Source organism: Vidua macroura, chromosome 20 (assembly GCF_024509145.1).
Source record: "Vidua macroura isolate BioBank_ID:100142 chromosome 20, ASM2450914v1, whole genome shotgun sequence".
Lineage (NCBI taxonomy): Eukaryota > Metazoa > Chordata > Aves > Passeriformes > Viduidae > Vidua > Vidua macroura.
The window spans coordinates 1465282-1492368 of NC_071590.1; the positions used below are offsets into that span (position 1 = coordinate 1465282).

Below are 27087 nucleotides of genomic sequence, written 5' to 3' on the forward strand. Positions count from 1 at the left end.
GGCAGAGGGGTCAGCAGAGCTCACAGGGCAGCACTTCCAGCCAGGCATGTGGCAAATCCCAGGGCTACCACCTCCCAGCTGTGCACTGCTGGGGACCCTCGCTGCCTGCAAATCCAGCCTCGAATCACTGCTGCTGGGAAGAGAACACAGCAAAGCAGAGCATCCCTGGGCTCAGAGAGCACATCCAGAGCTCACCTCACCTGTGTGTGGGGGAAGATAAGCAAGAGTGGCCTCCAGAACACAGCAAATGCCTCCAGCAGTTCAAGGGAAACTCCCGAGTCCCACTCTCCCCCAAGATTTACAGGTGCTCAGAAATGAGCCTTGTTCTTAAACAGCACTTGGGAATTTTCTTCCCATTTGTTTTGAAAAGAAATGAACATAAAATGAGCCTTGGTTAAATAGTCTCAATAGATGTTTTTGCTCTCTCACCACATATTCCTGAGCACACTCCTGTCTCTGAAGCAGTGTTGTGGCCTGGTGTCTTTGCACTCCACAGCCAGGATGGTCAAACCCAAACCCTTGTGATCACCTCCCTGGTTTCAGGAATCATTCCTTAACTCGGGCAGGGTTTGGGGCTGGGTCTCTGCTCACACAGACTTCAGAACAGGACAAAAGCAGGAGCTCCCAGGTTTCCACCAGCACCAACCCTGGCAAGCAGCAGCTCCATGTTCCATGGACACAGCAGAGCTGGAGAGAGGGACATCCATGGAGCAGGGCTGGGGCAGCTCTGAGGGAAGGGGTGTTCCAGGTGACCCCCAGCTCTCCAGGAAGCACAGGGACACAGATGTTGTTTCCCTGCCATGTTTCATCTCAACTAGACACCTCCTCTTAACAGAGCAACTGTGGAAAGCAAAGAGGAGATCTTAAACCACTTCCAACAATTTAATTCACAGAATCCCAGAATCACTGGGTTGGAAGAGATCTTCAAGACCATCGAGTCCAGCCCAGCCCCAACACCTCAACTAAACCCTGGCACCCAGTGCCACATCCAGGCTTTGTTAAACACACCCAGGGATGGTGACTCCACCACCTCCCCAGGCAGCCATTCCAGAACTTTATCATTCTTTCTGTGAAAAAACTTTTCCCTAATATCCAACCTCTATTTCCCTTGGTGCAGCTTGAGACTGTGTCCTCTGTCAGTGCTGCCTGGAGAAAGAGCCCAACCCCAGCTGAGCACAGCCACCTTTCAGGAGCTGTAGAGTGATAAGGTCACCTCTGAGTCTCCTTTTCTCCAGGCTGAGCACCCCCAGCTCCCTCAGTGGTTCCTCACAGGGTTTGTGTTCCCAGCCCCTCTCCAGCCTCGTTGCCTCCTCTGGACACGCTCAAGCGTCTCAACGTCCTTCCCAAACTGAGGGGCCAGGACTGGACACAGCACTCAAGGTGGGACCTCAGCAGTGCCGAGTGCAGGGGCAGAATGACCTCCCTGCTCCTGCTGGCCACACCATTCCTGATCCAGGCCAGGATGCCATTGGCCTTCTTGGCCACCAGGGCACACTGCTGGCTCATGTTCAGTCAGCTGTTGACCAGTACCCCCAGGTCCCTTTCTGCCTGGGCACTGTCCAGCCACACTGTCCCAAGCCTAGAGCATTGCAGGGGGTTATTGTGGCCAAAGTGCAGGACTTGGCACTTGGATTTATTCAACTTCATCTTGTTGGACTCTGCCCATCCATCCAACCATTCCAGGTGTCCCTGCAGAGCTCTCCTACCTTCCAACATGCTCCCAGCTCAGTGTCGTCTGCAAACTTACTAATGAAGGACTCAATCCCCTCATCCATGTCATCAATAGAAATACTGAACAGGACTGGCCCAGCACAGAGCCCTGGGGGACACCACTGGAGACTGTCCCCAGGTGGATGCAGCACCGCTCACCACCACTCTGGGCCAGCCATCCAGCCAGTTCTGAACCCAGCAACTCTCCAGCTTCCCCTACGATAAATCCAGGTGGGGCAAGGACAGAAGGAGCCTCTCTGCCCCCTCCCCCATCCATCACAGATTAGACACAGAACACGAGCAGAGTTCCCAGAATTACAATGAATGTGCACGAAGCAAACTCTGCCCAGATAAGCAGAGAAAGACCAAAGGCAGAGTGACATCCCAGCAGCTCCTCAACTCCCCAGCAGTGCCTCTGCATTTAATTGTCCTGGGTGTTTCTTAGGCAACAGCAGGCATTCTTCAGACTCCAGAATGAGACTTGGAAGACAAAGATTTCCACAGAAACACAGTTTTCTTTATGAATCTTCTTTAGTTAAACAAGTTTGCTGGGTGAAAACACAGTTGTGTTTCTTGATTTAATTATTGCCTACCCTACAGCAAGCCAAGAGCTCGACAGAAGGGAACCAAACACTGAAAAGGATATTCCAAAGGGAAAATCTTCCTTTAAAATGAATGAAAGAATGGTCATGATGGGGCAAAGTCACAAGTGACCCTGAAATCCTGCCAAGAAAGTCAAACTAAATTGACTCAGACATTAAAAACAGCTTTTGGTAGATGTTGGTACTTGCTCTGGTGAAGGTTGTCACAGGAGCAGGAGCGTTTCCTTTTAATCATTGCTCACCTCTGGGCAGCCTTCCCCCAAGGAATGCTGCAGGGGATAAAGAGCTCAGCCTGTGATCAAAGAGCTTCGGAAGCAAATCCAAACCCAGCTCTTTGAGGTTCATCTCCTGCTCATTGGCATTCTCCCTGCACTACTCCTACCAGGGTTCTCCCTCCCCAGCACCGAGGACAGGCGGACAGAGATCCAGGGACAGAGATCCAGGGAGAGGAGATGAGCCCGGAGGGCGGAGTGGGAAAGGCCAGCCCACAGTGCTGGGGCACAAAGCTCCAGTTCTCCAGAGGAGAGGCTTTGCACCAACACCCTGCTCTGGTGGCTTTGGCTTCCACCACAGAGCTGGGAAGGCAGCAATTTTACACCAAATTAACATCAAATTTGTTGTGTGCCTCCCATGGGGTCCCTTCAGTGCTGGTGCCAAAAGCTGTAGGGTGAGCGATGCTCTGCCACAGCCTGCAGCTCCACAAAGCTTCTTCCAGTGGACAAACCAGCAAATATCCCTGCAAGTGTGCAGGAAAACACCTGGAGCTGCTGGGCTGTCCTGGGACAGACTGGGGAAAAGGGCAGAGCAACACTTGAGCTCAAACATCACTGGGAAGGCCAGGGAGAAGCTGCAGGAAACAGCGGGAATGGTGAGGGCACAGGGTGGGAAGTGCTGGGCTTTGGGTGGTTTGGTGCTTTGGGCTTTTTCTTTTAAATGTTTGTCATAGAAAAAGGACTGATCTGGATGCTTTATCCTTCAGCTCTTGTGCAGACAGAGGCACAGGTGTGACTGCTTCACTGGGGAACACTCAGACCCTGCAGGGAGGACTCAGCTGCGGGACAGCTGCAGCCCCCACACCTCCTCACTTGCACCCTCCTGCACCCTCAGGAACAACACCTTGCCCACCCAAGAGGCTGCCTTTCCTGCAAGGGTGGGGAGGCACAAGATGGGAAATCCCTGCTGCTTTCAGAATTTCAATGACAGCCCTGAGGAAGAGCACAGAGAATCCAGCAGTGACCCCAGGTGCCAGCAGGAGCTCCAGGGGCTCAGGGAGAGTCCCAGGCAAAGCACCAAACCTCAGCTGAGACTCCTGACATCCTCTGCCCACAGTTATCTCCCTCAGCCCTCAGCTGTGTTCCAGCCAAGGCCCTTGGAATGCAGATCCCAGGCCAAAATACTTAAAATTCAGCCAGACCTTAGAGCCCTTTCCAGTGCCTAAAGAGGGCCTACAAGAAGGCTGGAAAGGGAATTTTTGCAAGGACAAGCAGTGATAGGATAAGGGGGAATGGTTTTAAGCTCAAAGATAATCATATTGGGAAGGACTCCTTCCCTGGGAGGGGGGCAGGCCCTGGCACAGGGTGCCCAGAGCAGCTGTGGCTGCCCCTGGATCCCTGGCAGTGCCCAAGGCCAGGCTGGATGGGGCTTGGAGTAGCCTGGGACAGTGGGAGATGTCCCTCCCTGGGACAAGATGGGCTTTAAGGTCCCTACAACCCAAAGCACTTGGGCTTGTGTGAATCTCAGGTTTTATTTCTAACACCCAGCTCGTGCTGTATCTGGCCAGCCCAAAGCAAGTCTTGTTCCAGGAAGCTGAATGTTCAGGGGAACACTCCCTGCACTTGAAAACTTCTACATTTAAATGAAATACAAGGGTCAGACCACCACAACACATTCCAGTGTCAGTGATTAGCTACCCAGCTAAAGCCCAGCCCATCATTTGATGTTTAATTTAGCCAACATTCTTCATTCCATCAGTCCCAAAGGCTGTCTCAGAAAGTTCTCCCTGCCCATGGAGCAGGTGCTCTCCAGCCACGTGCACATCTGCAGGTGGCCCCAGGGCAGAGGCCCTGCCACATCTGCAGGACAGAGGTGTGGAGGCCAGTGGGCAACAGGGAGAGAGTCCACAGGCCCAGAGTCCAGGGAAAACCCCTCAAGGGATATCTACCCTTGTTAGGGTGAGGAAAAAGGCTGAAATCACCCGGTGTGAGCACAGCCATGCCTGTGCACCCCAGGTGTTTTCTTCAGGACACTTCTTCACGAAGGTCACAGCACCCTGAACAACGCCCACCACGACACAGAGGCACTGGGCCAGCTTGCAACCAGTCCTGACAGGAGAAAACTGAGGGAGGCTGCAGGTGGTCCCTCCTCATCCCTGCTTTGCTAGGTGGGAAACACTCCCCTGCAGCACAGAGCACCTGCCAACATCTGGAAATGAATCAGTGCAGGTTACACAATTACATTTTGTCCCACTAAATCCTGCTCTCTCCAATTAAACCTAGGCTGGCACCTGCTTGTAGGATTTATATCAAAATATCATGAATCAGTAGTGGAAAGAAAGAGCCACCTCACAGTTTTGTCTCTCCTTTAGATCAATGAGGTATCAAAGAGGCATTTTATGTCCCATTAAATCATGCTTGAATATGTTTCATTAAATCATGCTCACAAAACTCTCCAAGTCTGAGGAGGCTCCCCATTAATTAAATCCAGTTCAGCACTGGATTAAATTTAAGGACCTTGCTGAGGTCTCATTGAGAAATGTTCTTGGCCTTCAACAGTGGGGAAAAAAGAGGTTTTCTCTGCATTGGTCCAAGGCTCAGGCATGAAGGGAGGGTGTAGGTGGATATCAGGGAAAGGTTCTTACCCCAGAGGGTGCTGGGCATTGCCCAGGCTCCCCAGGGAATGGGCACGGCCCCGAGGCTGCCAGAGCTCCAGGAGCTCCCAGGGTGGGATTGTTGGGGTGTCTGTGCAGGGCCAGGGGCTGGACTGGATGATCCCTGGGGGTCCCTTCCAGCTCAGGACATTCCAGGACATCTTTTCTCACTTAGAACAGACTGAGGAGCTGCTGACTGACAGCAGTCCCTGCACAAAACAACTCCCAGCATCCTCCCCAGCTCCTCCTGCAGGGACACAGCATCTGGATGGGTGCAGAGGTGACACAACTCCTGCACTGTGACCACCACCACCACCTTTATTGGGTCCCAGATCTTTATTCTACATAAAGCCCAAGCCTGCAAACATGAGAACCTGCAAGGAAACCCACAAAACAAATGTATTTCCAGAGCACATCTTTTCACCTGAACCTTTGCAGTTCCTGGTTTATGTAAGAAACCATCCCGAAACAAAGGAAGGCTGAGAAGGGGAAGGAGGAAGCAGGGTTGAGTTTCTGCTGAACAGCTTGGCACACATCAGGCTGGATTAATCAAGCCAGCCAAATTCAAAAGACAAAAAGCATAAACCCCAGCTCTGCTCCAACGCGTGTCTGCCTGCTGCAGAGCCTGCTTTGAATCCTCTGATCGTTTGTTTTCTGCTCAGCACACAGCTGTAAATCCACTCTTCAGAGCAGCCAGTGAGATTAGGATGTTTATTGTCTGTCTCAGTAACAGAAAAGGGATATCCCAGCATTTACTGCCTCATGATCCCTCAGCAGAAAAATCACCTGGAAACACAGCAAATGCTCCTGGAGCACAGAGAGGCCACAAAGTGGCAGCTAACATTTACAAACCACCTCCTCCTGCCCAGTGATTTAATAAGATCCACTCTATCACTCAATTAACACCTCTCACCTGGGGCACAAAACGATTTCCATCAACCACCTGGAACTGCCCTGTCTGGCATCAGCCAAACCCCAAAGGTTTCTACACCTTCCCTTCCCAATATAACCCACTGATCAACAGCAATAAATGCAGATAATGGACACCTGGAGTGTGGACTGTTCCAAGACAACAAGAGGCACTCCTTGGCTTCAAGGACTTCTCACTCCTTAGCCTTCAGATCAGTCCCCACACAGGGGATGGGGACTCCCCCACTGGCCTGGGCAGCCCCTTCCAATGCCTGACACCCTTTCAATGAGAATTTTCCTCCCATATCCAATCTAAACCTCCCCTGGCCCAGCCTGAGGCCCTTCCCTCTCCTCCTGTCCCTGTTCCCTGGGAGCAGAGCCACGACAATTGTCCATCCCTCAAACCCAGGACACAAAGGACACCCTGTGCAGTGCCCACATTCCACACAGGCTGGAACAGAGACACTCAGGATGGGCAGGCCCTGCTCTGCTTTGGAAAATACACCCAGGAGAAAAGGTCAACAAAATAACAGCAGGAAAACAGCAGCCTGCTCTGTGCAGCCCCTGGAACACACACTCCCTTGGCCTGACACAGGAAGGGATGGCAGCACCCTGGGAGAGCACTTTGGAGCACACAGGACTGTGCTGTGCTCTTGAGAGCACACTTGTGGCTGGTGCAGAGGTGGGACCTGCTCTGTGCTGCTCACAGGAGCCTCTGAGGAGCAGAGTCTGTGCTCAGACTGGCTGATGGCCTGAGTTCTATCTCATAACTACAGTGCCATCAGCTCTGATGCTGCACCATCCCTCATCTTCCCAGGGATCCCCCCAGGGCTGCTCAGGATGTTCACAAATATCCCTCAGAGCATGAAGGGGACATCTCTACCCGTCCTTCCAAAATGCCACCAGCAGCAACCACCATGGAGAGGGCTGAACACCTTGGGTCTGCAGAACACCCATGCTTTAGGGCTCTGTGCTGCTCCCTCACCCTCTGGTGCTATTCCTACAGCTCCTAATGGGGTCCTGCTGCACCCCTCTCCAACTCTGTGGGATCAGCCATCTCAGACAGCACACAGCAAGAATCAGACACAGAAATCTGTGCCAGCTGGCATAAAATGGACCCAGGTCACAGGATCACTGAGTGGGGATTGGTTGGGAGGGACCTTAAAGATCATCTCAGCCCATGCAGATCCTGTGTGCCTATGGCAGAATACAGGGCAGACAAAGAATGTGGTGGTTCTGATTATGGACAGCACGCCTCTTTATAAAAGTAGATCCTGATGATGGGTTCAAGATTTCCTCCTCTCCTCCATATCAGAGTACCAGATCTCCCTCCCTCCTGCCCCCTCGCCTTTATTTTTAATTCTGAGCACCCAGGAGCTCCCCAGTCTGGATCCTGACTTATTAATGATTTCTCTTTTGGCCATCACACTAAATAAATCCAGCTAACGTGCTTATCAGGAGCTTATCCCTTCCTGACATTTCAGTCTTGTAGCAGGCTCAAGGGTGTGAATATTTAAACAGGCAAATATTCTTTTGATCAGCAGAATAAATGAATTGTTACTTCCTATCCTTAAAACCATTGTGAACATTATAGAAGTGCTTGGCTGTGTTGGCACATCTTCCACAGGGCTGTGGAGCTGCTCCTATAAAACATGGCTCAGGAGCAGAGAGTTCCACTCACACATATTTAAATGCCTTTTCTACAATGAGCTATGGAACTGCCACGTTAGAGCCAAGGGTGTGTGAGACACAGCTCGGTCAGAATTAGAGCACAAGAAGTGGAATTCTCCCCAGATTCCTATCCCAGAGATTGCTGCTTCAGGAAAACATCCGCTTGCAACTGAAGGAGTCACCACTGCATCTCTCAGCACTGAGGTTCCCAAAACTGAGAGCACTCCTCAGATGGGAAGTACCAGCAATTTTACCCCATTACAGAGACAGAGGTCAGGACTCCTCCCATGTGTGGTGCAGGAGCCCACAGTGTGTCCCTGTCACCTGGCACTTTTCAGGACAGCACAAGGAATGACATCCACTGTACCCAGTTCTTGCACAGTAAGGCTCTTCATCAGTCCCAGCAGGACAAGGCAGGGCTGGCCACAGCCTCCGCCCTGCATGACCAAGCTCCAAGGTCTCCTCATGGCCACATCTGGCCACATCTGGCCATCCACAAGCTGGGGGCTCCCCATTTGACAGGTCCTCAGGAGAAGGAAGCTGCTGCCCCCTTAACCAAGGCAGGAGGGATTTAAACACAAGATGTTGAAGTTGTGATGCTCAGGGATGGTCAGCCCAAGGGGACAGGGGGCCAGCAGGGCTCAGGAGGGAAGCCTGCAGGTCCTGCTGCCTTTCTCTCCTCCCAGGCAAGGTAGATTGGGCAGGGAGGAAATTTAGGAGCATTGTTTTCTCTGTTTGTTAAAAAACAGTGCCCTGCAAACAGAGCTGAACTCTGAATGATGTCCAAACAGGCATGGACTGAAGGAGCAGGCTTTGAAAAGGCTGTCTGCAGCATTTGACATGATCACAGCAGAGGCAGCAGCACCCTGAGCTCCCTGCCATGAGGAGCCCAAGCTGTGAGACAAGGTCAGCTGAGTCCATCACCCCGTGCTGAGCAGCCCCTGTGTTTCCAGCACGGCAGGGCAGGCAGGGAATTCTCTGCTCCACAGGGACAGCACCAGATCCTGGCCACTGGCAAGGGCTGAGTGCTCACAGATGAAAGGCAGTAATGTAAAACTGTACATTAACAGTAAAGTGTAAATGAGCAGGGAGTTGTAAATTAACAGTGCATGTTCTGAGAGCCTCTGTTCGAGGCAGCTGCTGCTCTGTAGCTGCTCATGTAGGCACAGTCCTGGACAAGGTCATTCACAGACATCTCATCTTGGGCAGAAGCCAGAGCTCCCTTCAAGGTCAATGAAGTGACACTGATACTGCCAAAGGACAGTTTATTCCAGCCCTCCATCCCAGGTATATTTCTGTCAGGTAAAACACACTGAAGCTGTCTTTTGGGAAGGTGAAAATTCCTCCCCTGATCAGAGGCAGCCCAGGCTGAAGGTTCAGACAAACATCAGTGAGGGAAGGGAGCCCTTCATGTCCCCGCCAGGGACTCCAGGGTGACAGTCCCACCAGCAAACGTCACAGCTGTGCTCAGGCACACTGGGATGAAACTGGCACTGCTGGAAACCTTCCCTCTCAAATGGAAAATGAAATCCTTGGTGCAGAGCCTGAGGTAGGAGTGTTTTACTTGAATAGATCTCACAGGAACCCAGGAGTCTGACATCCCCAGGACAGACTTGGGGCAATGAAGAAGAAAAGTGGCCAGCACTCGTGCTGCCTGGAACAAGGTGGAATGATGCCACTGCTGGAAGAGCTGGCATAAAAATGATGAACTTAAAAGGCACAATGGACTTTTAGAGACAGCTCTTCTTCTTTGTGATCACAGAGCCACGCTGCTGACGGCTTTATGAACTGGAAGATGAAGAGGTTTTTAAACCTTTCCCATTACGTACAGACATCACTGGATAAGTTTGTTTAACCTCTGCCAGAATTGGATCAGCCTCAGCACAGGGGTGTCACTGAGCCCTGTCTGCCAAATTCCTGCATGGGGAATGTCACACAGGGATGGCAGAGCCCTCCCAGCAAATGTCACACAGAGAGAGCTTTGCCATGCCAAAATCCCAGAATTAGTACCAGGGAGAGCTGTGCCATCCCAATATCCCAGAACTGGCACCAGGGAGAGCTCTGCCATCCCAAAAATCCCATAACTGGCACCAGGGAGAGCTCTGCCATCCCAAAATCCTGGAGCTGGCACCAGGGCGAGCTCTGCCATCCCAAAATCCTGGAGCTGGCACCACCACAGCGCAACCCAGCCCAGGCTGCTCACCAGGGCACAGTGACACACTGGTGAAACACTTGTACTGCAGTGGGTGGAAAAGAATAAAAATGAGTCCCAAGCACTATCAAAAGGGTCAAACCCAGCAGATGGGGCTGATTTAGATCTGCTTTTCCCCTCATATTCCAGTGTCAGGTACCTGTTAACTGAATGCAATGAACTGCCCATAAATGCTGGTGCCCCTTCATGTAGGGGACATTTAGGATGGAGAATTAACAAACCAAAGACCACACACAGGCCTTCATTCCAAAGTGCCAGAAGTTTCCCTTTATTCCACAGAGGAAGCTCCACACCAGCCCTGCTATTCTGTGGAGAGATTTGCTCCTTTGTGGCTTTTCTGCTGTCACAGGTGACATCATCCACCTCTGCCAAGCAAAATACACAACAGACAGAACTGGGGGACAAAGGTGACCAGCTCAGAGCCCGAGCACACAAGGGCACCCAGTTTAACCCAGTGCAAAACTGCAACACCATGAAATACCTCACAGCAGGTAGGGGGGATCCAACCCAACACAGCCAGTCAAACAAAAGCTGAATTACCGCAAGGTTAAGAAAAAAACACCCCAAATAAAAATACTTCAACTTTTCCCTGTCCCCTCATAAAACCCCAAACCAAAACACAATCAGTTTTTAGTGACAGGCTGGAGATGGGGTTTCGCATCCTTGGGAATGGGAAAATTTGTTTCCCATTGGGAAACAATTGGGGTTTCACATCCTTTCTGTTGTGCCTGCCTTCTGCTGCTGAGATCCAAAGGACAGCAGCCACAGCTCCCTCCCACAGACACTTCAGGAACCTTTCAGCGCTGCTCCAGCCCAGAGACCAGAATTTGGGGCTGGAGATTTGTTTGCTGCCACACCAGAGATGCTGACAGGAGCATCTAAAGCCTGACAGAGTGACACAGCTCCTCTGTCACCCTGCCAGCAGCCCAGCCCTCAAAGGAGCCAGGCGTGGCAGTGAGCACACCCTGCCTGCCTGGGTGTGTCTGGAGGAGCACTGGCCGTGGATGTGGCACCTGGGGACATGGTGGTGGCCTTGGCCATGCTGGGCTGGACTCGATGGTCCTGGACAGCTTCTCCAACCTAAATAATTCCATAACACACTTGACAAAACACAGCAAACTCGTATCAAAATATGTGCAGAGACACACAATGTACTTTAAAGGCTTAAAGGTGATTTCTGATGAGCTTAATTCCACACCTTCCCAAGACATCCTCGTCACCTACACACACCAGACGTTTGGATGCACACCTGAAAAGTGGGGAATTCTGGACTCTTCTTGTCTCTCATCCTCACCTTACCAAGGCCATTGGACTTTTAGCTGCTTTTTACCAGCCCTAACACCAAAGCTCCTCCCACCTACACAGCCAAACACATCCAGGCTTTGCTGCCTGCAGCTTCTCAGGTTCCCTCTGGCCCACAGAAAACCCACAGGAACTTAGCAGCTGAAGGCCTGGGAGGTAAATCCTGATGCATCCACAGGGCCCTGATGGGACTGAACGATTTCCCCATGCTGGGCTGCAAAGCACCGTGGCTGAAGGACAGAATGTTCTAAATCCCACTGCAAGGTTCTGCTGTGCCAGCACAGGCAGGTTCAAGCTCCCTGGATGCCTTAATCCCTAGGCACTGCTTCCCAGCTCTTCCCTACACATCTGTGCTGCTTCCTGCCTGAAAGCCTCAATGGCAGAGGAAAAACCTGCTGTGTTTGTCCTTCTGGTGACAAACAGCTCCACAAATGAAACCCACTGGTACCAAACAAGTTTCATTTGTGCTGTCCTCTGAAATAAAGCTTCACCAGGAAATGAATTGATCTCCATTTGGCCTTTGTAAAGATTATGAGCAGGCTTAAAATAAAGCAAATGCTCAGCCTGCTATTCATCCTGCCACTTCCTCATCATGCTCCATTCATTAATTGCTTATTGTACTTTGGATTTTGCTGATTCAGTGCACATGTCTGCTTGCAAAAGGGACTGCCAACATTAAATCTATTGTGTCTATCCTATGATGTACATTTTTTGTGACCCAAGCATCTTAATGCACCTAATGCTGTCTGTACAGTTCACTGTTTACAGATCCAGGTTCTCAAACTATTTCTGACCACAAAGCCCTGAAACTTCCTCACATTTCCCTAGGAAACTCGATTTTAAAGCCCCTACTTTATTCCCAGTAATTCTTCTTCAGAAATGCTCAGCTCTATTTTAGAATTAGGGTCTCAAAAATAGGCATTACAATTTAGGGACATACAGACATTTCTAAAGGCACACTACTTGGCAACTCCTAAGAAGAAATCATCTGCAAAGTTGCAAAAACAGAATGTAGAGAATGGGATTTACTCTGGTGAGAGGCTCGTGTAATAAAGTTATTAGGCTCAGACAGATCTAAGGGAGATAAAAGCCAGAGCAATTCTGAGTGTCACTTACCCAGCTCTGCCCATGCCTAGCTCTTTCACACACACACACACACAGACACACACACACACACACAATAAGTCATTGAGACCTCCTTGCTCTTGGATTTTCCTGCTGGAAAACTGCACAAATGGCTGCAAGACCAAGGCTGTCAAAGCAGTAGAGCTTGACTCCCCCTCTGCCTGATCTGGCTGGGCATGTGCTGGTTTGGAACAGAAAAGCTCTGGGCAGTCCAGGGAAGCAGGTTGGTGGCACAAACAACACACAAGCCCTGATTTCCTTGGAAGCCAACTGGAGAGAAGTGTATCCAAAGCTTAAATTGCTTCATTTATTCTCATAAGCACAGTTTAGGCAGAAGTATTTATGATAACACAGGTATTTTTCAGCAGAGGAGTTCAGAGGAGCACAAAAGCAAGTTGTTAAATTACACTAATCCCATCCTCTGCCAAAGTGATCATTTAATACTTCTGTTTACATTAGGAACTGTTTTATAGCACACTCCTGCCACAGAAGTCTTCCCTGAAGCACCATGTTCCCAACTTACAAGAACAGGTAATAACTTTGCAGTCAGGAAGGGAAAATTGACAATTAGTGGAATGTATGGCATAAAGAACCCCGAGGTGCTGTGCTATAAATCCATGGTCACAGTGTTTGCAGGTGACACTGAGCAGCACAATGGAAATAAGGGACTCTCTAACAGACATTAAACAACTCCAGTTGCGTTCCCCAAAGCACTTTCTTCCCAACTGGGTTTAAAGAAGATATTGGGGCTTCAAGCACCAAAGGCTTCTGACACACTCCTGACCCCACACAAGCTGCCAAAGTGTGCTCCAGTGACCTCTGCTTCAAAAGGAAAAGAAAGAAAAAGTTGTCCTGCGTCCCCATCTAAACCCATGCAGCACAAATCCCTAAACTTTTCCACAGGGAGTCTGACAGCTCCAGTTCTAGGGGGAGCTAGCCCCAGCTGCCTGTGTGTCCAAGGAACCAGGCTGCTCCTGCAGGTCACAGGAACGGGCTTAAATAATAACCAACAAATGTAAAGCACAGCTGGAAAAGCGTGCTTTTAGAGCCTTTACTTGCCCAGTTTTCAAGAAAAAGCATTGCTGGAAGTCAGGAGCAGCATGTCCAAACACACTGAGGAATAAAGATCAATACTGGTATTTATTCAACAGCCTGTTGGTTTGTATTAGTGCTGGGAAAGCAATGGAGCAGCAAAGAGGCTTTTTCCTCTCTGCAAATCATCCCAAAGGCAGCAGAAGTTGCAGCCCCATCCCTGGGGGGCACGAGGGGCACAGGGCACCAGCAGCCCCTGCACACACAGAACTGCAGCAGCAGCTCCTCCGAGCTCAGGGCCCTGAGGATGCAGGAGAAATAAAAACCTGCCTTTGTGTGGAGCTGGGTTTGGAACTATCTTCTACCCCCATGACCTTCAGAGCAGGGAGGGGACAGCCTGGCCACAGCCTCGAGTGACAGCAGCAGGACCTCGCTGGGCTGCAGCTCCTCCTGAGGGGCAGCTCTCATCTCTGCTCTGTGGGACAGCGACAGGACCCAGGGAATGGCTGGAGCTGGGCCAGGGCAGGTCAGGCTGGAGATCAGAAAAGGCTCTTCCCCCAGAAGGTGCTGGGCACTGCCCAGGCTGCCCAGGGAATGGGCACGGCCCCGAGGCTGCCAGAGCTCCAGGAGCTCCCAGGGTGGGATTGTTGGGGTGTCTGTGCAGGGCCAGGGGCTGGACTGGATGATCCCTGGGGGTCCCTTCCAGCTCAGGACATTCCAGAACATCTTTTCTCACTTAGAACAGACTGAGGAGCTGCTGACTGACAGTAGTCCCTGCACAAAACAACTCCCAGGATCCTCCCCAGCTCCTCCTGCAGGGACACAGCATCTGGATGGGTGCAGAGGTGGCACAACTCCTGCCCAGGCTGCCCTGGCCCCGAGGCTGCCAGAGCTCCAGGAGTGTTTGGACACTTCTCTCATGCCCAGGCTGGGATTGTTGGTGTGTCTGTGCAGGGCCAGAGCCTGGACTGGGTGATTTTGCTCCTCACTTCAAGACAGACCCTGAGGGGCTGGAGCGTGTCCAGGGCAGGGAAGGGAGCTGGGAAGGGGCTGGAGCCCCAGGAGCAGCTGAGGCAGCTGGAAAGGGGCTCAGCCTGGAGAAAAGGAGGCTCAGGGGACCTTGTGGCTCTGCACAGCTCCTGACAGGAGGGGACAGCCGGGGGGGTCGGGCTCTGCTCCCAGGGAACAGGGACAGGAGGAGAGGGAACGGCCTCAGGCTGGGCCAGGGGAGGCTCAGGGTGGACATCAGCAGGAATTTCCCCGTGGAAAGGGTGCTCAGGCACTGGAAGGGGCTGCCCCAAGAGGTTTGGAGTGCCCATCCCTGGAAGTGCCCAAGGAATGAATGGATGTGGCACTCAGTGTTCTGGGCTGGGGACAAGTTGGGGCTGGGGCACAGCTGGGACTGGATGGCCTTGGAGAGATTTTCCAACCCCAGTGATTCTCATTCTCCTGAGCTGGGTCCCTTCCAGCTCAGGAGGTTTCCATGACTTTTTGCAGCCTGGCAGATTAAAACTGCCTGGAGCCACACAGAGATGGGACAGATTGGGCAGGACAGAACAACACATGGACAGAAAATAGCCAACAATTCTTCCCTGAGCTGCAAATATGCTCTGGCTTTGGTGAGCCCTGTTCTGAGGCACAGCTCCTGCATGCCAAAGCTGTGACACTGATACTCACTGCTTGATTTCTCTACTTGCTCTCCCAGAAAATTTTCAGGTGGCACCTTTCCAAGTACTGGAAAATATTACTTTTCCTTTTTTTATGGCTGGAGCTATAAAAAGCCAAGGGCAGGAGTGTTTTTCATACAATGCTGGATCAAACCCACAACCATCTATTAGGAGAGAAGGTGCACAACCAGTCCTGGCTTTTTCCTAGAGCTGTAAGGATCTTTTAATACATGCAATTCAAAGGGAAATTCACATCTGAAAAAGTTTTTTTTTTTTTCTTACACTGTCTTGATTCCTCTCTAGTTTTCCCTTCAGTTATTTGACAAAGAAAAAGCCCTACATCTTGCCTCTGTTTTCCCGGCTGTTGTTTGGATGTAGGACTGAAACCCATCAAAGCACTCTCTGCAGACTGTAGTAGCACATTGTGCATGCAAGAGAGAAGGAGCTCTTCTGACCTCCTTTGTTTGCAATAAGCAGCAATCACAACAAATAAACAGGCATGAAACTCTATTTCCCAGCAAATATCACTCTCATAATTCAAGTAGTTTGTTTTGTCTTCTTAAATATTGTCCTTCTCTGCAGACTCACTTCATCAAGTCTGGCTGAACAGCTCAGGGCAGGACACGAGTGACTGGCCCATCACCACAAATGTGTGCTCAGGAATGTTCCAGATCCTTGAGAAACCATCACTGAGCTCTCCCACTGGCTGCAGTAATATTTGCACATCTCAGACACTTCTACCACAGCCAACACAGTTCCTGGGCAGAGGAAAAGGCAAAAAGCATTTTGTTTTATTAAAGGAGATTGTGCAGCCTCAGTTTTGGGGAGGAAATGAGATGAGATGTACGGAGCTGTGACAGGGGCATCTCCTGCCCAAGCTGTGGCAGGTGTTGAGAAAATACCTCATTTCAGTTCCTTGGTCCCAGAGAAATCTGAGACAAGGCACCTGCAAAGCCAGGGAGCTCAGTTTCTCCCTAAGTGGAAGAGATTTCTGTATTTTCATAGGAAAATAAGTATGATGGCACATGGAACTTTCCCATCAGAGCCAAGCAGAGGGTACAGGCTGAGCCCCCTGGCACAAACCATGGCCAGTGTGGGCTCTGCAGGAACATTTGGGTTCCAGCACAAGAGATGGGAAGGCAGGAGTGGTCTCATGGGCAGGAGACTCAATTACAGCCTCCAGGTGCATCCTCCTGGGCAGTCCTGACATGTCTCAGTCACATCCACATCCATCACTTCCCAAATATGCATTCTGTTGTGATTAAAAAGCCAAAATGGAATTCTTGGGCCCTGCAACATCCCAGAAGTCTGAGAGAGGCTGAGGCAGCCCCATGGCAGAGGGCAGGAGGCTCTCCAGGGATGGGGAGACACCCCAAGGGGAACAGGGTCTCCCTCCACCCCACAAAGTGTTCTAGCACCCCGCAGGTACACACTGACAGCCCACAGAGGCCACACGTAACCACTTGAAATAAAAATTATTCATAACTTGATGTAGTTTCTTTAAGTTAAGTTGTCAAACAACAACCCAAAGTCTACCCAGAAGCCAAAACTCTCCATTTTCTGCACTGTATCCCAAAGAAAGGCTCTCAGCTTGCTGCTGCATGAGGTCCCTGGTAATAAAGCAGCTAAAGCCAGCTGGTGCTGAAATCCCACGGCAGCAGCTCCGGAAATAAACGGGTGATTCAGGCACTGAGACCTGCAGGGGCATGGCTCTGACTCAGCCCAAACACCACGGGAACAGCTCCACCAGGCAGGGGTGTGGAACTGCTCCCTCTGCAGCAGAGGTGATGGGGGGCTCTGCCCAGGGCACCTCTCCACAGGGTCCCAGGGCAAACACAGACCAGGTGCTGTGAGAACACAGCAGTAAATCCCAATACCTCCAAACCTTTTCCATCAGAGGATCCCAGAAGGGTTTGGGTTGGAAGGGAACTTAAAGCCCATCCAGTGCCAGCCCTGCCATGGCAGGGACACCTCCCACTGTCCCAGGCTGCTCCCAGCCCTGTCCAGCCTGGCCTTGGGCACTGCCAGGGATCCAGGGGCAGCCACAGCTCCCTGGGTAACCTGTTCCTGAATCTCCCCACCCTCACAGGCAGGAATTCCTTCCCAATATCCCATCTCACATTGCCCTCTGCAATTTTTAAGCCATTCCCCCTCATCTTATCTCTACATGCTCTTGTCCAAAGTCCCTTTCCATGCACTTCCTAACCCATGTGCAGGACCACAAGGCAGGCAGGAGAAGGGGTTGTGTCTCCAGGCTGGGAAGCCTTCAAAACATGTGAAAAATCAAACTGTGGGAGTTGCTTATCTCTTACACCATCCTTGCTCTTCACTTTAATAGCTCGAGGCTCCCCTCCCAAGAACAGCTGTCAAGAGATTTGCAGCAGCAGGAATGTGTCATCTGCACCCAATGATCCAATAGTCCTAACAATTGTGGGTATTATTTCTCTTAAATCTACCCCTTAATCCTATAATGCCATAAAATACCACTGAATCAGAGCTTAGCAGGATTCCAGAAAAGAACAGACTTTTAAAGAGGTAATGAGAACTCCACATTTAGGTTGGACAGGATTGAAAGGAGAGAATGGGCGAGGCAGAATGTACCAGATGGGCAGATTATTTCATAGTTTCCCTTAACATGATTTCTTCAACCTGAAGCATCTGGTAATTCCACTATCAGAGATTAGATACTGGATAAGATGGACAGGCAGGCTGATCTAACAAAGCAATTTTATTTTCTGGCTACACATAGGAGAGGTTCCCATTAAATCCTGTATCACAGGATAAAACAGAGGTGCATAAAATGTTGTATCCAAGCAGGGAATGTTTGCAGGCACTGGGATCCCATGTAAATATGCTTCACTTCCAATACAGAAAACAACACATCTCCCAAACCCCCCATCCTCCCCAGGCAGGCAGCGAGTGCTGGGAATGGATAAGCAATAAAACTCACACAGCAGCCTTGTCCTTCAGAGGCTTTTGCAGAAAATTGAGAACATTTCTCCAACTCATTTTTGTGAAGATTTGTGTAGAAGTCCTGCAGGCTGCAGGCAGCACCTTGGGTACTTCCAATCTGGAAGCAGAGATTGCTTTCCAGAACATGCAGGAATCTCATCTTAAAGCCAAAAAACCCAATCGAGTGTGATAGGCATGTGTTCCCAGTGCCCTTCTCATTATGGCACTGCTTGGCACAAGTTCTGGAATAACTCACCCCAGAACACCAGTCCTGCCTATTTTAGCCCAAGGAAGAGCTTTCCCAGCCATCCCAGCTGCAATCTGTTCCTTGCTTCACTGGAAGGAAAATCTTGTGCACACCCAGCACAACCCTTCCTGCTCCGCAGAGGGTCGGGATCAGGAACACCAGTAAGGTCCAGGTGTGGCAGGCACAGCTCCTGTTTGGAATCAGCTGCACACAGGTCATCCCAGACCTCTGGCACCACTGCTCTGGGAATCAGCCCAGGACAGCCCCCAATCCCTCAGTGGGGAACAGCAGGGAAGAGTTTCCACCTCCCAGCCCAGGTGAGCAGCGCCAGCAGCAAAGGGGAAAGGGGCAAGCAGAAAAGGGAGGGAGGGAGGAGAGGAGAGGGGAAAAGGGAACAGGAAAGGGGAAGGGGAAAGAGGATGAGGGAAGGAGAAGTAAAAAAAGGAAAGGGGAAAGGAGGAAGTGGGGAAAGGGAAGGGAAGGGAAGGGAAGGGAAGGGAAGGGAAGGGAAGGGAAGGGAAGGGAAGGGAAGGGAAGGGAAGGGAAGGGAAGGGAAGGGAAGGGAAGGGAAGGGAAGGGAAGGGAAGGGAAGGGAAGGGAAGGGAAGGGAAGGGAAGGGAAGGGAAGGGAAGGGAAGGGAAGGGAAGGGAAGGGAAGGGAAGGGAAGGGAAGGGAAGGGAAGGGAAGGGAAGGGAAGGGAAGGGAAGGGAAGGGAAGGGAAGGGAAGGGAAGGGAAGGGAAGGGAAGGGAAGGGAAGGGAAGGGAAGGGAAGGGAAGGGAAGGGAAGGGAAGGGAAGGGAAGGGGAAGAAGGAGAAAAGGGAAGGGATAAGGGAAGTGGAATAAAAAAGGGGAGAGGGGAAAAAGGAAAAGGGAAGGGGGAAAGGGGAGAGGAGAAGGAGGAATGGGAAAAGGGAAGGGGGAAGGGAAAGGGAAAGGGAAAGGGAAAGGGAAAGGGAAAGGGAAAGGGAAAGGGAAAGGGAAAGGGAAGGAAATCGCTCAACTAAAGCAAAGATGACAATCCAGACTACCAGAAAGTGACACCACAATTCCTCAAATCAGGGCAAACAAGGTATTCTGCCACAGCTCCTGGTGCTAGGAAAGACATCACCTTCTCCTGAACATCATCCACACACCTCTGGGACCATTTTCCCAGGGAAACTCTCCTTTCTCTGCCTCTGGGCAGGACTGAGAGGCCCTGAGCTGTGAGCTGGACTGGCTCCTCCTCACCAACAGCTCCTGAAATCCCTCAGAGCAGGGATGTCTGAGTCCCTGAACCCTCAGTGGTGCTGACCACGAGGTGCAGGGAGGCTGGAGATACAAAAATATACACAAAATGTGCCAAACTTCCCCAAAACTCTCCTTGCTCCACTTCCCTTTGGCCACAGGCACAAAAAAGGAGCAGGAAAAGGCCTCGGAGCTCTGATGCAGCTTTGCTCAGCACTCAGGGCAGTTGCACTTGACCACATGAATCTTTCCTTAAAAACAGGGGAAACTGAGAGGAAAGGCTGGGGAGTGCCAGCCTGTGCCAGGACCAGTGCCAGTCCATTGGCATTCCAGACACTCTGCAGCCTTTAGTGAACCACACAGCTTCACTATTACATTTAAAACTACTACATGCTTTGTAATGCTTATCAGCTGGAGGGTTTTCAACAGTTTTTCCCCACTAATGCTGCAATTTCAAAGCCATTTAGGCTAATTTCCCTTGACTTGAATCTATTTTAATCAGAGACCAAGATACTTGACTTAAATGGTTTGTGTTCAACCCTTCATAAAATCAGCCATAAAACTTTATGCACTAAATAGCAAGGGAACCTTGAAGTCAGAGGTAGGAAGAGGTGAAACTTTCCAAATTCTCCAGCAAACTCCAGCCTATTACACTCTTACAATATCAAGACAATTGATCCCCAAAAAGAAAACCAATAAACAAAAGGCACTCCTGAAGTTCTTACACAGATAAAAGGCACTAAGCTGTGCAGCTGCACTCAGTACTCACAATTTCCCTCCCAAGTCTCAGCCCAACTCCAAACTGAAGCATTTTTAATGCAGTGCTGTGCCCTGTCCTCTCCCCCACTCTCCCATGGAATGATGGATAGTAGAACTGAGGAAAAATACAACGCAAGCCTGAAAATGTCAGAATTTATCCTTTTCTTCCCCCCAATTCTGAAAAGAAACATTATTTCTCAAATTAATTCTTGCCAAGTAATGCTGGCTCTGCTGGAAGTCAGAGCTGTGGATGAGAAATGGAAATCAGCAGCTCAGCCTCAGGTAAGTGCTGGAGAGGGTCTCGCTCCAAGGATCCAGCATTGTGCTGGGATTTGCATATCACAGAGGCAAAGGTGCAGTTTGTACCTGCAATTCAGCGTGCCTGGAGGAGCTACAGCAGCACAATGCAGCCTGGGCCTCCATTCCTTTGGAAACTCATCCAGGGATTTCTGTTGTCAGTGGTTGACAGCCCTGGATGCTCCAAGGGGCTGCTCAGAATTCAGGCAGCACCTGGAGAGGTGAAGGAACAAGAGCTGCCCCTGCTGCCACAGCCTGGACAATCTGGAGCTGTGGGGACAGAGGGAACAAGAGCTGCCCCTGCTGCCACAGCCTGGACAATGTGCCACCACCTGACACACAGAGCTGCATCCCTGGCTGCATGGTTTTCAATGCTCTGCAGGTGCCAGGCAACAGCATTGTCACTGCCCCAATGACACAGGCATTGGACATGGATCTTTCACAATCTAAACCTCTCTCAGCTCATTTTTTTATCAGGGATTTTACTCCAGGCCTGGACAAACTGACACTTTCCTCTTTTGAGGAACACTCTGGCAGCCATATCTAAAATTAACCTTCATGAAGATAAACTTGCAGCGTATCTTTCCTCATCCTCTTAACAAAATGATGTGTCACCTCTTCTAAAGCCTGTTCTCCTGTGCTGCTTGGCAAGTAAACATCAGCAGCACCTTAAAAGCTCAATCAAAAAAGGAGAGGAAGGATACTGCCACTGCAGAAACTCCCTTTAAAGGCCCAGATCTCCAATGGGAGATCCCAGAGTGTCCCTGGAGGATCCCTATGCTGGGAGGAGCCTGAGGGCAGCCCAAGGGCCCTGGAGGTCCTGCAGGGACATGAAGGAGCTGACAAGGAGGGAGGGAGGGAGGGAGGGAGGGAGGGAGAATCTCTGCACACTTTTACAGGGTATTAAACACCAAAAGCTCAGTGAAAGCAGAGCTGAGTTTCTGATGCCATCACTTCCACCCAAAATCATGGACTGCTTTAGGAAAACAGAGACAGATTGGGAAGAAGTTAACTTTTTTTTCCCCCAATAAATCATCTTGATGAACTCTCTCACTCTCTCCAACTACCTGGAATAAAGGTGGGGCCAGGTGGGGATCAGTTTCTTCTCCCAGGTACCAACTGCCAGGACAAGCAGAAACAGCCTCAAGTTGTGCCAGGGGAGGTTTAGGTTGGATGTTAGGAATGATTTCCTGACAAAAAGGGTGGTCAGGCCCTGGCACAGCTGCCCAGAGCAGTGCATCCCTATCCCTGTAGAGGTTTAACAGCTCTGTTATGTGGCACTTGAGGACACACGCCAGTGGTGGCCTTGGCAGCGCTGGGGAATGGTTGGACTCAATAACCTTTGAGGGTTTCAGTGGTTCTGTGATTCCATAAGCTCACTCCAGCCCAGCTACTCCAGTTTCTCATCACTGAGCAGGGCCCTGTGAACGACAAGGGAAGAGCCAGCAGCACCAAACCTGACTGGGAAAGCACCAACACTCCTGAACACAAACATTCCCTCCTGGAGCCCCTGGCACTTACTTGGTGGGGCGATAATCCGGGATGGAACGATCCAGGGAAATCTTCTCACTGAGGTAGGAGTTGTAGCCGTATTTCTCATGGGGTCCCTTGGCTTTCTCCTCCTCCTCAGGGGACAGAGTGGCTGGGAGGCCACCCTTGCCACGGCCACCATAGCCCTCAATGAGACCAAGGGACTTGGAGAGACCTGGGGGGAAAACAAACACAACGCCCTGGTAAAACCCATCCCTGGAAAAACCCATCCCTGGTAAAACCCATTTTTGGTAAAACTCATCATTGGTGAAACCCATCCCTGGTAAAACTCCTCATTGGTAAAACTCCTCATTGGTAAAACTCATCATTGGTAAAACCCATCATTGGTAAAACCCATTGCTTTTTTTTCCAACTCCCAAAGGAAAAAAAAAAAGCCTCTAAAAATCCTGGTTGATTTGGGTTCCTGGCTGGTTTGGGTTGTTTTTTTGCAGACATTCCATGTCCTCCTTCTTTGGCCCAATGCTGGAATAAAAATGACTCAAGTCTTGCAATTCCTTACACAGGGCTCGGGCACACTGCTCCTGCCAGCCCTGCCCCTGGCGTGTGGCTGATAACCTGTCCCAGGATCTGTGCATTTATTCAGCTGGTGGGGAGGTTATTCAGGCCTCCTGCCCACTCTCAGAGGTAATTACATGGAAGGTTAGATGTCCCCAGGAGAAGGATAGGTTGAACACAGAGCAGGAATAAAACAGGGCTGGTTAAGTGCCAGCTGAATGAATTTTTGCTCAGTATGAACAGTGAACAGCATACAAATGGCAGGGATTTAAAAACAATTTCCCCTCAAACCTTTCTTATCTTTTAAAGTACAGTGTTCCTAGACCCTTATCAAGGGGAATTATTTATTTATATCTGCATAGCTGAAGGAAATAGGCAAAGTTCAAAATGAGCTGCACATAAAGAGCTCCATGGATGATTTGGTGGTGGCTGTAGGAAGCCAAGTCCTTGCTCATGTTATTATTTATTAGATAGGATACCTGGAATTTAAATATTTTTCATTAGCAGAGACTCACTCTCTTTTTGTCAGAAACACAAAAATAATAATGATGGATTTTGGTTTGCTTTTTTGTCTGTTTGGTTTTTTTATAATGAAAGACACCAGGGTATATTCCCATTGTTTCAATGGCAGAGCCCTGCCTGAAAACAGGACAGATTTTGTCACCTCTGAAGCTTTTGAAGGGACAATAACCTTGAGGATGGTCCAGCTCCCAAACCTACCACTGACTTCCATTGTCCTGGACAAAACATTCCTGCCTGCTCATAGATTTAAGTATTTTTTTTTTCCTCAAAAAGTAGCATTAAGAGACAGGAAAAAATGGGCTGGGAATGTAAATCACAGTTGGAAGAATTATGATTATTATTACTATTATCATCATAATTATTGTTGATATTATTATTATTACTATTACTACTATTATTATTGTTGTTGTTATTATTATTATTCCTTCTGACAAGGAAGCTCCCAACATCCTTCCCTGCTGTATCAGAGCCCGTCTGACCACACTGATTAGATTTTATCTGAGGACAATAACAACAAATCAGCTGCCAGGAGCCCCAGGCTGTGATCACACATCCAGGCTGCCTTTCCCAGCTCCAGGCTGAGCAGGAGCCAGGGGATCCCTCAGGCAGGCTGGGATGGGTGGCACTTTGTGGCCTGCAGAAGCTCAGCAGATCACTCCGTGAACTTCCCAACCCCAAGTGGTTCCACTCCAGGAACCCTCAGCATCTCCCAGTTTGCTTTTAAAGCTAAATTTTGCTTTTCTTGATTCCTTTGAACACATTTCTCCCTGCCCCAGTGCTTTTACTTTCTGTGCTTTGAAGCCACACACCTGTGAGGAGGGAAGTGGGGACTTTCTGAGGGGGGCAGGAGGACACTCAGGGGGATGTGGGAACCATGGACATCCCAGGACCTGGCTCTGTTAAAAGCAGGCTTTAAAATCACAAGCTCAGGTTATTACCAACAACCTGATAACAGATCATTAACTCTGACACCAAGGCTTGTCCCAGAGCTCCACACTCTAAGCAGCAGAGAAGGAAGATCCCTCCAAGGCTAATCCATCCCCAGCAAGATCCCAGCCAGTCTCCAGAGGTTCTTATCTCTGGCTCAGGTGAGGGAATTGTGCTCCCAAGCACAGCACCTCAGTGAAGGACCTGGAATTCGAGGTGAGGAATCTCCCACAGTGCTCAGAACACCACCAACCACTGAGGCCACGCCAGCCTGGGGGACAGAGCCCAGCACCCATTTCTCTCTGCTCACTCAGTTCATTTCTGCACCTTCTGTCTTTCTACTACTTTAAGGTGGTAAATGCTGATAAACCAACATCATCTAACCAAAGAAATCAATCACATGGATCCATTTGTGCTGGGCAGGGCACCACCATGAGCCCATCAACCTGCCTTGCAGGAGAGCACCTGCAAGGAGAGTCATGGAGATGAACACTGCCAGGTGGGGTGTGCCAGGCAGGATCCCCTGTCTGTCTCTGAGCTGGTTCAACATTTCCTCTCCAGCCCAGGCTGTTGGGAGAGTTCAGGAATGTCACTCTGGTGTGTGGCGCTCCAAGCAAGAGTCAAGAACGTTTGGCGAGGAGGACAATTCATGTCCAAACAGAAGAGGAAGGAATTTGTTTCCAGCTGGCTGCAAAGGTGCCTTAGGAGGGGCAGAACTGAACACAAATGGTGACAGCACATCCTCATCCAGTCAATCCATTCATTGGCTTTTATTCACCACATTTTCAGGCACCTTTCTGTGAACTTGGGGTGCCTTTGCTGTAACTTCAGGAATTATCCTGAGCCCAGCCCATGTGACTGTTCAGGATATTCTGGGATTCCACGAAACCTGCTTGGAATTGGCCTGGAAGGGCCAGAAGTGACACAGAGACAGCATGAGCAAAAAAGGGAAAGAGCATGGTGCCATCAGCTCATTTCCCCAAAGAAAAGGATGAAAGCAAAGAGTTAGGACTGTTCTCAAGTCACAGAGCAAATCCTTAATCATTCTGGGCAGGCACAAAGCAGAAGTGCTGAACCTCTGCCAGAAAGTCTCTCCTGATGCCTGCTCCAGCCTACCTGTAGTGATAAACAGCATTAATCCCCACCAAAAATCTTCATCTTTGGAGTGAATTCAGCCCCTAGGGAATTCTGCAAGCTCAGGAGATGGGAACAGGCTGCACGGAGATGAGGTGTTGGTGCAGATCAGAGCTCTGAGCAGCCACAAGCTTCACTCATCCCAAAGGCACGCTCACCCAAAGCTAAAACAGGATTATTTATTTTTCAAAATCTCCTAAAAATTCTGAACTTTGGAACAAATGGAATATATTGCTATTGTACTGCAGGAATAGAAGGGAAAAGAAAAAGCAAGACACCACTTGGAGCTGCCAAGATCCGAGCCCCTCCTGCTGGAACAGCCAGACAGGGGATCCCTGGGGACTGGCAGGAGTTGGTTTTCTTCAAGATGATATAAAAATTTAATCTCTACAGCAAAATTATTCCTAGACTGAGCACAGTTAGAGTAAATATATTAGTCTCTTCTTAAGCTGAGTGTATTTCAGGAGGAGGCAGGAATTTTCTAGGACAGAGAAAGCCTTTAGTGAAATACAATCTAATGTGATTTGCAGCCTTCATTTCCAAAGGCTCCCCAGGAAAGGGGGGAAGGGGGGAAAAGCTTTTGGCTCCACGTCAGCGTGGATGAAGGAAACCATTAACCCTCCCATACAACCCTCAGCTGAGGAAACTTGTGATGGGGGGGTGGTGCTGGGGAAGAAGGAAGAGCCCTGAAATGAAAAGACATTTCTGAGAAATGGGTGCTGAAGGAAAATATCAACCTTGCAGGACCTAAAGGGGTCCCAGGGGACAAGGGATGGTGGGACAGGACAATGGGAATGCCTCCCACTGCCAGAGGGCAGGGATGGATGGGATATTGGGCAGGAATTGTTCCCTGGCAGGGTGGGCAGGCCCTGGCACAGGGTGCCCAGAGCAGCTGTGGCTGCCCCTGGATCCCTGGCAGTGCCCAATGCCAGAATGGATGGGGCTTGGAGCAGCCTGGAACAGTGGGAGGTGTCCCTGCCATGGCAGGGGTGGGATGGGATGTCATTCAAAGTCCCTTCCAACCTAAACCTTTCTGGGATTCTAATACAGGAAAGATTTCTGGAAAAGCAATTTTTTTTAGCTGCATCTTTCCATATCTGTATCTCTTGCAGCATGAGGTACAGCTCAGGGTGGAAGCCACATTCCAGCAGGGAAGAGGAACTTGAAGCCCCTCTTCTCCAGAAGGAATAATTAATACTGAAATTGTACTGGAAAACACGGGAACCATAAAGCAAAATTAAAGTCGCTATCTCTGCAAAGCAGAGCTCTTACTCAGTGAAGCACAGTGGAGTTTTCAGCCCCAAGAGCTCTCACAGGGATGGTTGCTCCTGGCCTACATCAGCCAGAGAGCTGAAGGCCAGCAGGGAATTTCTGACCTGGGGAAAAGCCAAACCAAGGAGGTAAATGGCCAATGTGGGGTGTGTGACCTGCAGAGGAGCCAGAGACAGGGGACACCCAGAGAGGCTCTCAGGGCAGTGTGTGAGAAACCAGAACTGCTACAAGGGGCAGAATGTCCCAGGGAATATTGGAGATTATGGGGACTGCTGAAGCCTTTAGTGCTGTCCTGCTGATCGCTGCAAACACAGGCTATTAAAGGGAGGGCTCATTAACAATAAGGGGGATTGGCAGAAGAACAGGCACCAATTTTCCTTTGCAGCCCTGGTGCAACCTGGGGCATGGGATTTTCTCTCCTTGCAGCAGTTTTTACACAATTTTAGCCAGACCTGCTGAGACCTGTTGTTATTAGGGTAAATAACTCCCATTCCTGTGGCTGTAGGTTACACCTGTGGAACCCTGTGCTGCCACAGGGCTGTGGGAACTGTGCAGGGAATACAAACACAACTGCGCAGGGAATACAAAGTCAGCTTCCTTTGCTGTCACT

At 50.2% G+C, this 27087-nt stretch overlaps 1 protein-coding gene across 1 annotated transcript in view; it reads right to left on the reverse strand.

Annotated features, from left to right (window-relative positions):
• GALNT17 (polypeptide N-acetylgalactosaminyltransferase 17) overlaps nt 1–27087 on the reverse strand; it is a 212294-nt gene that overhangs the window by 133330 nt on the left and 51877 nt on the right. Inside the window, exon 2 of the mRNA XM_053995477.1 lies at nt 22098–22281. Coding sequence (XP_053851452.1) covers nt 22098–22281 — 184 coding nt within the window. The remainder of the gene's footprint in view (nt 1–22097; nt 22282–27087) is intronic.